Source organism: Ursus arctos, chromosome X (assembly GCF_023065955.2).
Source record: "Ursus arctos isolate Adak ecotype North America chromosome X, UrsArc2.0, whole genome shotgun sequence".
NCBI classification, from domain to species: domain Eukaryota; kingdom Metazoa; phylum Chordata; class Mammalia; order Carnivora; family Ursidae; genus Ursus; species Ursus arctos.
Genome location: NC_079873.1, coordinates 119205099 through 119219662, shown reverse-complemented (window position 1 = coordinate 119219662; position 14564 = coordinate 119205099). Strand labels below are relative to the sequence as shown.

General features: G+C 43.1%; 1 protein-coding gene across 3 annotated transcripts in view; it reads right to left on the bottom strand.

Annotated features, from left to right (window-relative positions):
- Positions 1-14564, bottom strand: part of GPC3 (glypican 3) — a 406719-nt gene that overhangs the window by 368015 nt on the left and 24140 nt on the right. For all 3 annotated transcript variants that reach the window (XM_026520618.4, XM_026520616.4, XM_057315054.1), the window contains exon 2: positions 7807-7968. In XM_026520618.4, coding sequence (XP_026376403.1) covers positions 7807-7968 — 162 coding nt within the window. The remainder of the gene's footprint in view (positions 1-7806; positions 7969-14564) is intronic.

The following is a 14564-nucleotide window of genomic DNA, read 5'->3' as shown; positions in this document are numbered from 1 at the left end:
TGTGCACTGATTTACCTAACTCCCTCACCTGCCCTTCTCTTTGATCACAAGCCATGTCTGTCTGGGGAATTCATACAGGCAGTCTCCTCCACGAACCTCTACCCTCTAGTCGGAATTAATCTTCTCCAACCTCACACTCCCATACAGAGGCGGGTTTCGTGGGAAACTATCAAAACCTAAGCTGCAGGGACCCACACTTGTGATCCTCCTCCTGGAAGAGCCACAGAGGCTCTTTTTTGTAGTTTTTATTTTTTTGTAGTTTTTTAAATAGTTTTTATTTTGTCGTCTTTTTCTTAAAGAGGGCCCCCAGATTGTACAGGCTTTGGGCCCCACAAAACCTAAATCTACCCTTACCCCCCACAGAAGACTGCTAAATGTTTCTTACAGCATTTCTCTTAGGATGCCTTGTACCCGAGTTTTTCACGTATGGAAGCCTTGGGTTCTAGAAGTTGAAGGTAAGCAGGAAGTACTTTTTATCTCTGAATCCCCCACAATGCCTGCCTCCAGACATGGCAGATACTTGCTCAGCAAATGTTTTTAAATTAAATACAACAGAATTCCCTTGCAAGAAAGCAAGCTGGAACTGGGGAGGTTGCCCATGACCATGAAACAAACTACACAGAGGCAATATACATAATAAACGGTGGTTAAGGGCCCAGGCTCTGGAGCGGCCTTCCCAAGTTCAACTCCCACCTCTGCCATTTATTGGCTGACCTTCGACAAGCCACTTAATCTCTCTAAAGCCCCACTTCCTCAGGGTAAAATGAGGCTAATAATAATATCAACCTCAGAGGGTTGTTGTGAGGTTTCAATGAGATGGTGTCAATAGAACACTTTCGAATAGGAGACTTTCCATTCGTCTCCCATCGACTCAGCACATGTTCAGAGAGGAGGTTTGATTCTCGGCCCAAGCCCTCAACTTCCCCCTCTCCACAGCCACCCCACTTGTCCTACCTATCCCCATCCAGACTCACTCAAACCCAGCCCAAATGACCCCAGAGCCTGCCCTCTTAATCACCACACTCCGTAGCTGGACTGGGAACCAATGGAGGAGTCCAAAGGCATGACACTCAGTTCCGCCTTTGTTGGTAGTCTAGGTGTAAGCTGATGGAGCCTGGAACTCAAATCAGAGACGAGGCCAGCAGCCATCAGTATGCACTCAATGAGACCACTGACACCCAGAGAGGGCAGAGGGGAAGGAGGTGGAGGGAGAAGAAATGAGGGAACGTGAAGGAAGAAGCAAGACCTGGTGGCTGACTGGAAGCCAGGATTGGGAAAAAGGAGGGGTATGAGGGCACATCTCAGCCCCTGGAAGCCTCTCACAGTCTACAGAGGGAAAGGTGTTTTTAATTTCTATGTTACCGCTTCCAGCTTAAAGGAAAATCATTTCTACCTCCACTCCACTGACAGGAGAATTCAAATCTCTCAAACATATGCTTCATTACTCAGATATCAGGTACTGCAACTCAGTGAGACAGAAAGAGGAGGAGGAACATATGTTTTCAGAAAGTAAACAAATCCCAGTGGGGGGAAGGGTGGGGAGTAATCACTCGAGGCAAAAGTGGTATTTTTCCTGGAAGCTTCTAGAGGGCAGGGACAATGTCCTTTAATTTGCTTCGTTGGGCCCACTAGTGAGAAGGTAGGCAGGAGCATGGCAGCCAGAGGGGGTGTGTTCAGAGCACAGGGATGGGGTAAAGAGTTAATCTGTATAATCTCCTCACCTCAGGTTGGCCCCAGAACAGTCTCCGCCCACACACTGAGTCATTTTTCTAAACTCTTTTTATTAAACAGTTTTCAGCCTAATGACTGACTTTTCTAAATCAATAAGAGGGCACAGTAAAGGTTTACAACTCCCCCAGCCTCTGGCTCTGTGAAAGCCACAGAATTTTGAAACCGAATTGAATCCAAAAGTTCTAAGTTTAAAACCAAAACAACTTTAAACACCCAGTTTCCAATTGTTTTTCCAACAGCGCTAATAATTAAAGAATCGCATTTTTAAAAACTTTGTAACCAAAATATCTCTTTGAGTCAGCGCCATAAAAGTACACTAATTAAAGCCGGCATCTTCTAGGCTCTGATGAGAAATTCACCCTTTTATAATGGGATTACTAGAGCTTTGCTGTACAGATGAGTGGTTTGATTAATAATTTACATTTTTGAGGATATATAACCTCACTCATGGTCATGGTTTGCGTTCCTAAAATTCTTCTATCCCGTTTAATGTTATTACATTTAGCCCTGGCAAATGCATTAAGTTCTGATTAGACATCAGTGTAATTATTCTCTCCCGTACGTTATTTTCAAAGAAGAAAGGGTTGTGACAGGATGGACGATGGTCGGAGTCAGGGACTCAGTGGGGCTCAGCCCACACAGAGCTGGAGCGCGGGCAGGAGAACTGTCAGACTAGTCAAGGGGAAAAATTGTGAAATGGGGAAAAACTGTTCAGTGCTCACTTAAACCCCCCACAACATTATAAAAACTAAATTAACAAATGATTGAATCTCAAAAACATGTTTATCAACATTCGAGCAATTATTTAGTCACATATTAACTGTGAAGGAAAAAAGCTTTGCTTGAATAATGTGCCTAAACTGTTATTTCAAGCAGAAATGACTGGAGAAATTGCTCTGAGCTGATGGAAAAGGGTGTTCTAACCAAGGTCAATTTTATTTAGGGGGAGTGGGAGAGACAGGAATCTGACAGAAAAAAAAAAAGTAGAAGAACTGCCAAGAGCAGAAGGAAATGGGAAACAAGAGAGCGGAGGAACAGCAGACAGAAACACTGTCCCCCGACAACCACCCCCCCGCCGTGTGGAAATGTCTTTTTCGTCTCCTCTGTAGAAAGCAGGTAGAAGAAAGACTTCCAACACTACCGTGATGTCGTGGGCCTGACAATGCAATAAAAATATGGTCTGAGAAACATATGTATGGCCTGAACACGACAAACCCTTCCCAATCTAGCTGCTGGTTTGTGTGTAAAATATAGCAGATAGGGGCTGGAAGAGAAGCTTCGGGAAGCGGGGAAAAAAGGATTGCTCCTGGCAGTATTGACATTTTGAACAGCACAACTTTCACATCTAAGAAGGTACAAAATAAACCCCTTTTTCAAAGGCTACTTTACCTAAGTGCTCTCCCACCTGTGCACAGAAGCTGTTTGAATATCATCTGTAGGGGGCAAAAGTGGGTGAACTACGTCATGACCCCCAGCTTTATGGAGGCTCAAGTCTGTAATGATAAAGCACCATTTATCTGGCACCACCTGGGGTAAAGCAGGCCACATAAATGAGCTGTCTACATAATAATGCTTGAATACAGTACTTTATAGTTTTCAAGACACTATCACCTCCATTACCTCTACCCCATGAGGTAAGTGGGACTGTAATTATTATCCCCATTTCATAGATCACAAAACCGAGGCTAATGGAGTCTAAATAACCCCTCGAAGCCATACAGCTTACCAATATAGAACCAGAGTTAAAACTTAGCCATTCGGACTCCAAGGCCAGTGTTTCTTCTATTGCCCTTCAGACACCCCCCCCAATATTTTTTTCGCCACTTCAAATGAAAATGTTAAGGAAAAGAAAAACAGTGCAAGTAATTTGATCTTGCTTTATTGATTCACATGGACATGGGTAACGAAGGGGCTACTGAGGCACGTCGGATGTACCCCTCTGCTGAATGCCCTCCGGCCCGCCCCATTCTGTGAGCCCCTGCGTCTACTTTTACGTCTTCCACCCTTCCTGGCTCTCATAACTTCTTGCCGCTCGTAGGTACCTCCCTCTGGCCTTCTTCCATAACCCGTCCACCTAAATCCTTACCTACCACTGGCTAGACAACTAGGAAATCCAGCTTGTAAAAAGACCACGCATAAATTTGGAACAGTAGTAGGCACTGAACGAGGACCCGAGAAGCTCTCAACTCCCTCAGCAGGAGCTCAATGGCATTTCAGGAGCACAGGGATGTCTTCTGCTTAACCGCTCTCTTTCTCCCCTCGGAAGAAGCCAGCTCAAGTTGCGGGTTAGGCAACTTCCAGAAAAGCTGAAGCGTGTTCTCCCTCAAAGTTGGTGGCACCCTGGGGAAGACTGGAATCATCCAAAATACAGGAAAATCCCTAGGCATACCCCCGAAATACTCCCTGAGAGGATGTGTTTGAAAGTTAGAATGACGTTCTGCAAGGAAAACAGAGCTCCAGGCTTGAAGGTATAGACGTGGCAGAGAGAGGATGAAACATTCAGAATTCGGTGCCAGTTTTTGTCCCAAGGACCACAGATCCTACAACTTCCTAATTTTGTTTCGTCTCAAGCACACCAAGAACAAGGAAGACCATGTCACATGATGGCTTGGAAGAAGCTGGGGCATCAATGAGTTTCCTCATCTGTAAAATGGAGATAATTACAGTATGAACCTCAGAGAACTGCTGGGAAAATCCAATGAGAGAATTATGTAAAAGTGAGCATCATATAGTAGGCACTTAATAAATTAGTATTATTATCACTGTAATTATTATTAGGTACGGGAGAAGAAAAAGAGAAAAGAAAATCCTTCAGTGGAGTTTTTCAAAAAGAATTAATTAAGCAGAAACAAAAAACGATTTTGCTGCCCCATTTTACTTAGCACATCCAAGTAAATTAAATTTAGGAAACGAGGCAATGCAAAGATTGAAAATAAAGAACTTTTTTTTTTAATGCTTCCATCATTATCAAAACAACATTAGCGAGAGAGCGCTCCAACCACTGTAGCAAAGGGCCCCAGGCTCATTTATGAGGGCAAAGGTTTCTTGCAAACGAAGACATAAAATCCAAATCGAGGCAGTAAGGATTGCTCGTGGAACCGTGCACATATTTGCAGAAAGCATTCACAGCTTAAATACCCCCAGTGTGGACGAGTGAGGGAATCCTAAAGAGATTGTGGGTCTAGGCCAATATCGAGATGAGCTTTCTTCAGCTTCATGTGGTGGAGAAAATAGCTTGCACCAAATTTCATAGGAGTGAAATATTGGAGCAAGGATTTGGTCTACCGGAATCTTGGGGAGGGAGTGTGTTTTAAGGAAGAAACAACTGTGCCCTCCCAATTTCAGCTCATCAGAATAATAAGTAATTATAAGGGAAAAAGTGGCTGCTCTCTTTTTCTTAGCAATCAATAAGACTTCAGCTTGCAGCGGTCCCTGATTTTAGTCTTGTCCCTCCCGATGTTTGTTACAGAAAGAATTCGGGGGCGATGTTTCTACAAACATGGCATAATTGCCTTGAGGTCTGGGACCATGGTTTCTTTTTTCTTATGGGGTTTATTTGTTCTAAATGTGAAGCAGGGAAAGAATAGGGGAATGAAACAAGAGAAAGAATTGAGTCCATATGGTGATGAGGTAGAAGGCACCAGCAGCAAGTCCAGACATCACTGAGCTGCCGCCATGTTCTTTCCCGGACTTGTCCTCCTGCCTATGTTCACAGTTGGAGAAATAATACATATTTGTGTGTGTACATGTGTGTGAGTAAAAGAGAGAGAGAGGATACTAGCAGGTGCTACCCGCCCCCCCCTTTCCAGCCTCTGTTCACATGACGAGTGTTCAACCTCCATGCTAAGCCAATCAAAATCTGGTCAGAACTTCCTTTCTCTCCTCGTCTTGTGCTGCTCCAGGCCTAGAAAACACTATATGCAAAATGCAGGACTGGGCAGAGATGGGAAGGCTGACACCCAAGGCCCTCAGAGGGGCAGCCATGCCTGCTACTCTCCATAGGTGTCAGATAACATCGGTGGGCCCGGTCATTCTGAGAATGAAACCAATCACGAACGTTCCATTCTGCAAAGCACCTGGACACCCCTGAAGAGTAAGATTCAGCTCTCTGCTTCGACCCAATTCTCATGTCCCATCACTTCTTACCACCCCGCTTTCAGCCAGCAGATCAGCTCCAAAACCAATCTAAGAAGTACATGAATGGTACATGTATTTTTAAAATCAGCTTAAATAATTCATTCGCTCGCCAAATTGTTAGTCTCAACAAACTCTTCACGAGAGTCTGACCGCATAAATAAGTGAACATATACCTCATGCTTCTATACTGTACTTCATATAATCAACCCAACATCCCCTGCGGCTTTGACCCAGGAAACTATTATGAATGTATGCTTTATTAGCTAATTTGAATACTATTCTTAGCTAATTCTAAGATTTTCCTTGTAATACACAAAATAAGCTATAATCAACCTACCTTACAATTCAAAGAGGTCGATCCTTATCAAGGTGCATAAACCTACAAACTTGGAATGTCAAGTCATCAGAGGCATTATTTTTCTATCTGACCCCAATTCTCTGTAGAGCAAGAAAAAGGTAGCTGGTGTCCTGTGCCTCAGGAAAGATAGAAGCAAGCCGCAATGTCTGTAATTAATTTCCCCTCCCAGGAGGCAGCATACCAAGGTAGTTAAAAATAGAGACTCTGAGAGCCAGGGCCCTCCTGGGTTCAAATCCTGCTTTCACCATTTATTAGTTGTGTGGCTTTGGGCAAGTTACTTAACTATTCTGTGCCTTGGCTTTTCATCGGTTAAATGGGGATGTTGATAATAAGACTTACTTCATAGGATTATTGTGAAGATTAAAAGAATGAGTACATACAGAGCACCTCATCACCTTCATTTCTAGCTGGGTCTTTGTTACTGTTTTTGTTTTTTTAAGATTTTATTCATTTGACAGAGAGGGACACAGCGAGAGAGTTTCTCCTTTAATCCCTGACCATCCCCTTTCATTTTAAAACCCAATAACCCAGGGGTAGTTATTGAGTACAAAATGATCATTTTTTTTTATAATATGTTAGTGATTTTTGCTTCTAAATATCAGGAAGAGAGAGAACTGAGAAAAGGCATTTTAAGTCTATCAAGGTTTTCACTTTTGTTGTTGTCACAAGGACCTGAATTTCCTGGATTTTAGGGTTGAAGTCTTATTCTTTTGATGCATACTTATATGCTCAGCTATTTTTTTAAAGATTTTATTTATTCACTTGACAGAGAGAGAGGCAGCGAGAGAAGGAACATAAGCAGGGGGAGTGGGAGAGGGAGAAGCAGGCTCCCTGCTGAGCAGGGAGCCCGATGCGGGGCTCGATCATGACCTGAGCCAAAGGCAGACGCTTAACGACGGAGCCACCCAGGTGCCCCCCTAGTTGGGTCTCTGAATCAAGGGAGGACTCTCCATCCTGCTGGGATAGTCCTGCAAGTTCGTGAAGAGAAATGGAATTTCTGACCCATTCTGGCAAGCCCACAACAGTTCCTTTTACAGTCACACACAGGTGTAAGAACGGAGACTCACAAAGAAAGAAGAGGTAACCACTCACACAAATGAGAAAACGTTGGGCTGTCGAGCCAAGTTCACGATCTCTCTGGAAATGGTCCCTGTGGTCAGAAGGAGTTCAGGCGTGTTCCATAAGCATCTAACCCACGCCTGGAGAAAACTGGTATTTAAGTAACCTCTTTTGTTTTTTTTCAACCAGTCTTCAGGGCTTGTTGAGAGAAGATATCATTTACCCTTCCTGCAGGGATTTGCAGCCTTCGCGCACAGGTAAACAGAATGTCCTTGGACAATGACTTTGGACAATGCTCGCTTCTCCAAAGAGTGAAACACAGCGTCTCTAAAAACTGTGTTTTTCCTTAAACAGAATCTCTCACTGGGAGGTTTCTCTGTCAAGCATTAATGCTGGCATGGTGGTTTATAAATTATACTTAAAAATATATGTATATATCAATTATACTTAGCATCTGAAAGCCCGGTGCCCGGAGAATGATGCCATGGGGCGGCACATCTAACGTGATCCCCAGCACTCACCTTGGAAAACCGCGGCATTCTGGATGATCAGGAACTTGAGCTCCATGCTTGCAGACTGAAGCAGTTGTTCCATGTTCAACCGTGCTGTCAGCTGGTATTTTTCTTCCATCTTTCTAGAGCAGCATGTTGGGCCCTTGGGGAGACATACTTGCAGATCCGATCCTGAAACAAACAAGTTTTTCATGTTTCAGTAAGCAGAATGTCTCTCTCTCTCTCTCTCTCTCTCTCTCACACACACACACACACACAGAGACACACACATGCACAGACACACACACACACACACACGAAACAAACAAGGTAAGACAATGCATTTTTTAAAAATACACTAAAATCTTGATTATTTAAAATTAATGTTTATCTTAAACTAATCCCTGCTTTCTCCCAATTATCTTTATGACTGATTCTTTTTGAATAACCATTAGAATTAATTGCCTAGGTTTGACTCGTAAATTCTGCACAAACTAATTTATAGCACCAAGTATACGTCATTGAACACCGATATTTAATTTGTCCGTTAAAAGATTAATCTTCACTCCTACCATTTATTTTTCTTGATTATAATTTATGAATGAGAGCACAACCAAGAGGCAATTTTCAAAATTCCAGTTATGATTTCCTAATGAAATGTATGTCTGCCAACCCGGTGTGGCTTTTTGGGGTAAACGATTAAAACATCAATATCATATCAAAGCTTTGCTGTCATCGTTCACTAAAGGTCTGGGGGAAGATTCACAGAGGAAAACATCCAGAGGACAATATGAACATTCAGACAATCACCAAAATCCCTTCCCACTACGACATTCTAGCGCTATTCAAATGCCGACCTCTGACCCCTTGAGCTACGTCCTTGACACCTCACTTATGACGCACGCACGGTGCCTTTTCATTTTTGTAGCTCCATAAAAAGTTGCCAAAGGAAGAATCTCCTCGCTTATTCCAAAATTAGGGAATCAGAACCTTTTCTCAGGCCTCATCCAATGTGACCTTTTGCAGCATCCCTCACAGTCGACCAATCTCTCTCCCGCTTAAAAGGCTCTCCTCCTCCCTTGTTTAAGTGAACCTACCCCCGCCCCACACACACGCAGTTCCAGCTCTTGTGTTCTAGATGTCAGTTAATAATGATCATCGGCCAAGTTTCCCAATGACTGAAACCTTTGTCATTCTCAGCTCTTCGCTGGTGACGCAAAGCATTTCTGCACCCACGGAAGTCATGAGGATATGAATAAAAAGTGTAGCCAGGGGAGTAGATGAGAGTCATTCAAAAAATATTTTATTGTGGGGCGCCTGGGTAGCGCAGTCGTTAAAGCGTCTGCCTTCGGCTCAGGGCGTGATCCTGGCGTACCGGGATCGAGTCCCACATCAGGCTCCTCCGCTAGGAGCCTGCTTCTTCCTCTCCCACTCCCCCTGCTGTGTTCCCTCTCTCACTGGCTGTCTCTCTGTCACATAAATAAATAAAATCTTTAAAAAAAAAAAATATTTTATTGTGCACCTATCACGTGCCAAGCACCGTGGATATAGCAGATATATACAGACACACATATGTAGTTCATGATATGTTGTGTGTGTGTATATATATGTATATATGTATAGTTTGTGTATATATATGGGGGTGTGTCTGTGTATACACATACATACACACACAGAGTCAAGTAGTGATAAGTACTACAGAGAAAACAGAACTAAGTAAGGAAGGGAAAACAAACTGTGGTATATACATACAGTGGATTATTACTCAGCCATAAAAAGGAATAAACTATTGATCTGGGCTACCACGGGGATGAACCCCAAAAACATTATGCTGTGATAGGAGCCACATTAAAAACAATTACATACTCTATGGTTCCATTTATATAAAAGTCTACCAAATGAAAATTAACCTATAGTGACAGAAAGCAGTTCAGTGGTTGCTGGGAGGGGACAGAGGGCAGGGACGGGGCGGGAGTGAGGAAATTTGGTGGAGTGACATATATTCAAGATTTTGGTTGCGGTGATTCTCTCATGGCCGTACACATCGGTCAAAATTATCAAATTATACCCTTAAAATATGTACTTTATCGTATGTTAATTATACCTCAATAAAGCTGTTAATTTTCTTTAATGTTTAAAAACCAAAGTCAGGGAGTTAGGGTAGGGGGTGGTGGCAACAATAATTCTATTTATATAGGGCAGTCAGGGAAGGCTTCTTTCATAAGGTAGCATCTGAGGAGAGACGAAGGAAATGAGGGGGAGTCCCATGATTTTATATCCTCCACCGATACTAGCAAATATTAGGGTTCAGTGATTATTAAGTCCAATCTCCCTCCTCTTCTGCAACTCCCACCGTACTCAGACTCTCCCTCCAGCCAGCCTTTGTCGAGATCCTTCTGCAGTGGCCATGAACCCACGCATCTCAGATCTCCTACTGCGCTGCGTGTAACTGACGAATGGTCCCAGCTGCTGCGCTCTGAACTCACTGCCATGTTGTATCCGGGCCACAATCCCCAGGGGCCGCCCCAGCTGATGACGGAGCATAGCAAAGATGTTAAGGTCTGTGAGACACGGGACTTTGCTGCCAGGGGTTCAGGCTCAAGGACTCCCCGTTGACCTTGACAAAACATTCTTAAAACTGTACTGCAGTCCGATTCTTCCTCTTCTACCTTCCTTCCTTCCCTCCCTCCTCCACAGGGTCAGACCTGCACCACAGTGTCAGGCTTCTTCCAGCATCCTTCGGCTCCCTGCTCATTGTCCTTCACAAAGGTTTTCCCTGAGAAGTCCCCTATACATCTAGTGTCATACTGGCAACTGCTTCTCAGAGGACTCAATCGGACTCATCTGCTATGTGCCAAGTGCTTTGAACAAAAGAGACACGGTCCTTACCCCAAAGAGCTCACTGTCTAAAGGGGTTAACAGAGATAAATACCTAAGGCATAGGAAATGAATGCAATAAAGCAACATAGTTAGCCAGGATGACAAAACATGGATATGGGGTAGAGGGAAGACTCCTGGAAGGTCTTTGGCAAAGTAATGTTCTGTAATAAACATCAAATCTTACTGAAGTAAGGCTAGAAAGCATATGCAGACATTTTAGACAGCTTTGTAACAACCGAGGTTTTAAAAAATGGGGGTGGGGTGTGCGGTGAGAGACTAGTTAGTCCTAAGTGACCAGAAAATTTATTTTTATTACATCTTATTTCCCTAGGAATTCCAGTTAATCATAACCTTAACATATGTGTCCAAGTTTTATTTTCTTAATTTAGGAATGAAATTCATCAACTGTTGCCTCACATGACATCACTGTTGGGAGTCCAGGGTATGGACTTCGAGCTCTCCCCTTCCCCTTCCTCAAGGGAGCTGACAAAAGTAGTCAAGGGAGTCAAGTCACAGATAATACATATTACCAAACCGAATCCAGTGCTGCAATTTATAACACTGGATAGAAAGGTGATATTTAATGTGTCAAAATACAATTTGGGGTCTGGAGACACAGAGTTCAGATTTATCTCCTATAAATGTCAATCTCATAGACAAGCCTTAAACCGATTTTAAATACGGTCTAAGCTTAAAGGCTTTATGATTATCTTCTGAAAAAGGAAAACAGAGCTCGTTCTAGCTCACTGTGTTCTTTCTACAGGAGGTTACAAAATGCAATGCTATTCTAGGAGTAGAAACTGATGCGGTTTACCGGACCACGAAGGGAAAGAGTCCCCTTCGGGAAGAGTGGCTAATCTAGATTTAAACAAGGTTGGTTGGGACACACGTGTAGATAGGAAAATCCTATAGAGCAGATGCTTGCCATATACCAAGTTCCTGTCCATTTTGCAATGCTTTATCTACTTTCTTGGTGAACTGATACGTAAGTCACGTGTGTTTAAAGTATCTGTATTTGAATACATTCATAAATTAAATGTTCTAAATAAAATCCTTTGTGTTTCTAAATGTCCACTGGTGAGGACCTCCAGTTTTTGATAGTGTTCCTACTGCCACCAGCTCTAGCTAGTGGGAATCATAAAATAATGGGGCTCAGATCTTTCCTCTGGGAAGTGCTAGGAGTTGTTAGGTCTGAGAAGGTAACAAATTACCACCCAGTGTACCTGCAGAAACCCAGGGCCACCTCTTTGAACCACCATGACACCAGTTTGGTTTGCCTTTGACACGATAACTCATAAAGTAACTTAGAGCCTGCATAGAATGTGGCCCCTTCCGTGGCTTGGTCAACTCATATCACTGTAAAAACTCCTGCTACCTCAAGAATTCATTGAGCCAAACATCTTGAAAGGAACAAAACATCAAGTAAGAATTTGAGGGAAAAGATGTCAGACGTCATGAAGAAAGATACAGGTTATATCCAGATATAAGAAATGTACATATAGAAACATCTATCCTCCCTCCCAGTTACCACTGCCTGATCAATCACTAAACCAGGACAACTAATCTGGGGACTAAGAGTTAGCTATATATTTGAGGAAATAAAAACATCTACAAGCTGGTACGAATTCAGAATTTCCAAGCCAGGAAGGAGAGAAATATACACCAAAAGGAAAAACGTTTTAAGTAAATTTCATATAACTCACAGGCCAGCTTAAAATAAGCTCCAGCACAAGAGAACATAAGGAACAAAGTGGGCCAGGAGAGCTAGACATGCCTAAATGAAATGACAATAATGAAACAGAACCATTTCAGTACAGGAACAGACGCATGAAAGAAACAAAGCACAACCAAAAGAAGTAGAGAAAGAATTTAGAGAGGAATCCTCAGCAGCGAAACAAAGAATTACTCTGGAAACCAAATCTCAAGATGGAAAAAAAGTAACCAAGGGCAAATGACTAAGGAGGTACACCACGAACTGGTACATTCTTGTATGAATGAAAGCAGAAAGGCCAATTCAAAAAATCAGTTGCAACCTACAAAAGACATAATAATTAGCACAGCATTCTTTAAGAATGTCAGGAACAAAAGAAGGTTAAGGGGGAAATAACTCCTGTGTTAGATGGAAAGGAAAAGTAATCGTTGACCACACTCATCAGAGAGGTGCTCATATTTTTTATATAAAAATGGAACTCAGCTGGGAAATGGGAATAGAGACAAGCAATATAGCCTGGGATGGAGAGGAGGAGAAGGCTCAGCAACTGACGATTCAAATGAGCCAGAAAGGTTCAAGTCTTTGGAGCTTAATAACTGCATTCCCAGATGCTTAAAAAAAATTTTTTTTTTTTACTAAAGTCATTACAGGGCTGCTAGTTACCATTTACTTTGGAGGATTAAAAAGTACCTTATACTATAATCTCCTCTCCTCGATTTTCTGTTCCGGAAGAGCAGAGAATGACACCCATCCCCTTGGGATGCCCTGCTGATCCCATTCAGCCTTGTGCATAGAGTGTTGGATTAACGAGGGCTGCAGACCCAGAACGCTGGTTGAAAACTTTGGGTCTCTCTGATCTAAAACAAAGGAGTGGAGACAGATGACCCTGAAAATTTTACATCTGGGCGCTTAACTTTGATCTTGGAAGAATATTTTTAAATACCACAAAAACCAATTTCCAAACATCTTGAAGATACACAAATAGAAGTTTCACTTGAAGGAACCATAAAATAATTTATTTCTAGTTATTTTGAGGCAATGTTCTTCCTTGCACACTGGCTCCAGTTCTGGGTCTGACAGTTGAAAGGGGATATTTGGGTTATGGTAGCTTTCCCCTGGAGGATTCCTGCCACGTGTACCCACGTTGGACACCCTTAGCAGTTGCTTCCCCTCCCAGAAGCTAAGCCACAGGTGGACCACAGAAGGCCCTTTCCTGACATGCACTCTTGTGTCAGGGGAGGTCTTAGGCTTGGATGCCTGTGGCCTTGCTTTCTTGACCTCCATCCTTTGGGCCCTTGCTCTGTTTTGGCTCCATTCAAGAGCTGGCAGTCATAGGCTCACTTGCTCACTCGGAGACCCCATTCCAGGCCTGAGCCTTGTCCCTAATTGGGAGAGGACAGTGAACAATGTGCTGTGGGTCTGTCTAAATACATCTGCTCTATTGGATTTTATTCCAAATCAGCAAGTTTTAGTGGCCCGGAGATCAGCATCATGGCAGGCACTAGTGGGTGGGAGAGAGCAAACACAGTGTGGCCCCCTGGTCGAGTTGCTTATAATGCAGTCCTACCCCACCACTGGCTAGCTGTGCAAGCCAGGGAGGTCATTTAAATTCCACATGCCTTTCTGTCCCTATCGCTAAAAGGGGATTATCAATAGCACTTACCTTACGGAGTCATTGCAAGGATTGAGTGAGATGATGCGGGTAAAGCTCTTAGCCTTCTTGGCACAATACGTGTTAAGTAACATTAAAATAAATACAAAACTCACACGAAGAGACCAGATTTTCACACAAAACTAGCTGGAGACCAGTAAAAGTTGGTATAGGGTCAGGTGACAAAATATGCAGTATCTTTTCTGAGGTGATGGAAAGAGGCTCTATTTTCATCGGGGGTAGGGGTTACATGGGTGTATACATTTGAAAAAACTCATTAAATCCTTCACTCGACATGGGTGTATTTTATTGTTTGAGATAATTTACAACCAAGTTCATTTTTAAAATATGTCCTATGGACAACATTTGCTAGATAAATGAGTGCTCACCAGAGGCTCTAGGGGCCAAACGAAGCTTCCAGGGGAGGTGGGACGTGAGCTAGGTGGGAAGGATTTGGAGAGGCTAAGGGGCACGAGGGGTTTGGCAGCAGCAGCGTACTAAGGCAAGGCTAACCTGCCTGGAGAGAAGCTGCAATCTGGGGCGCAG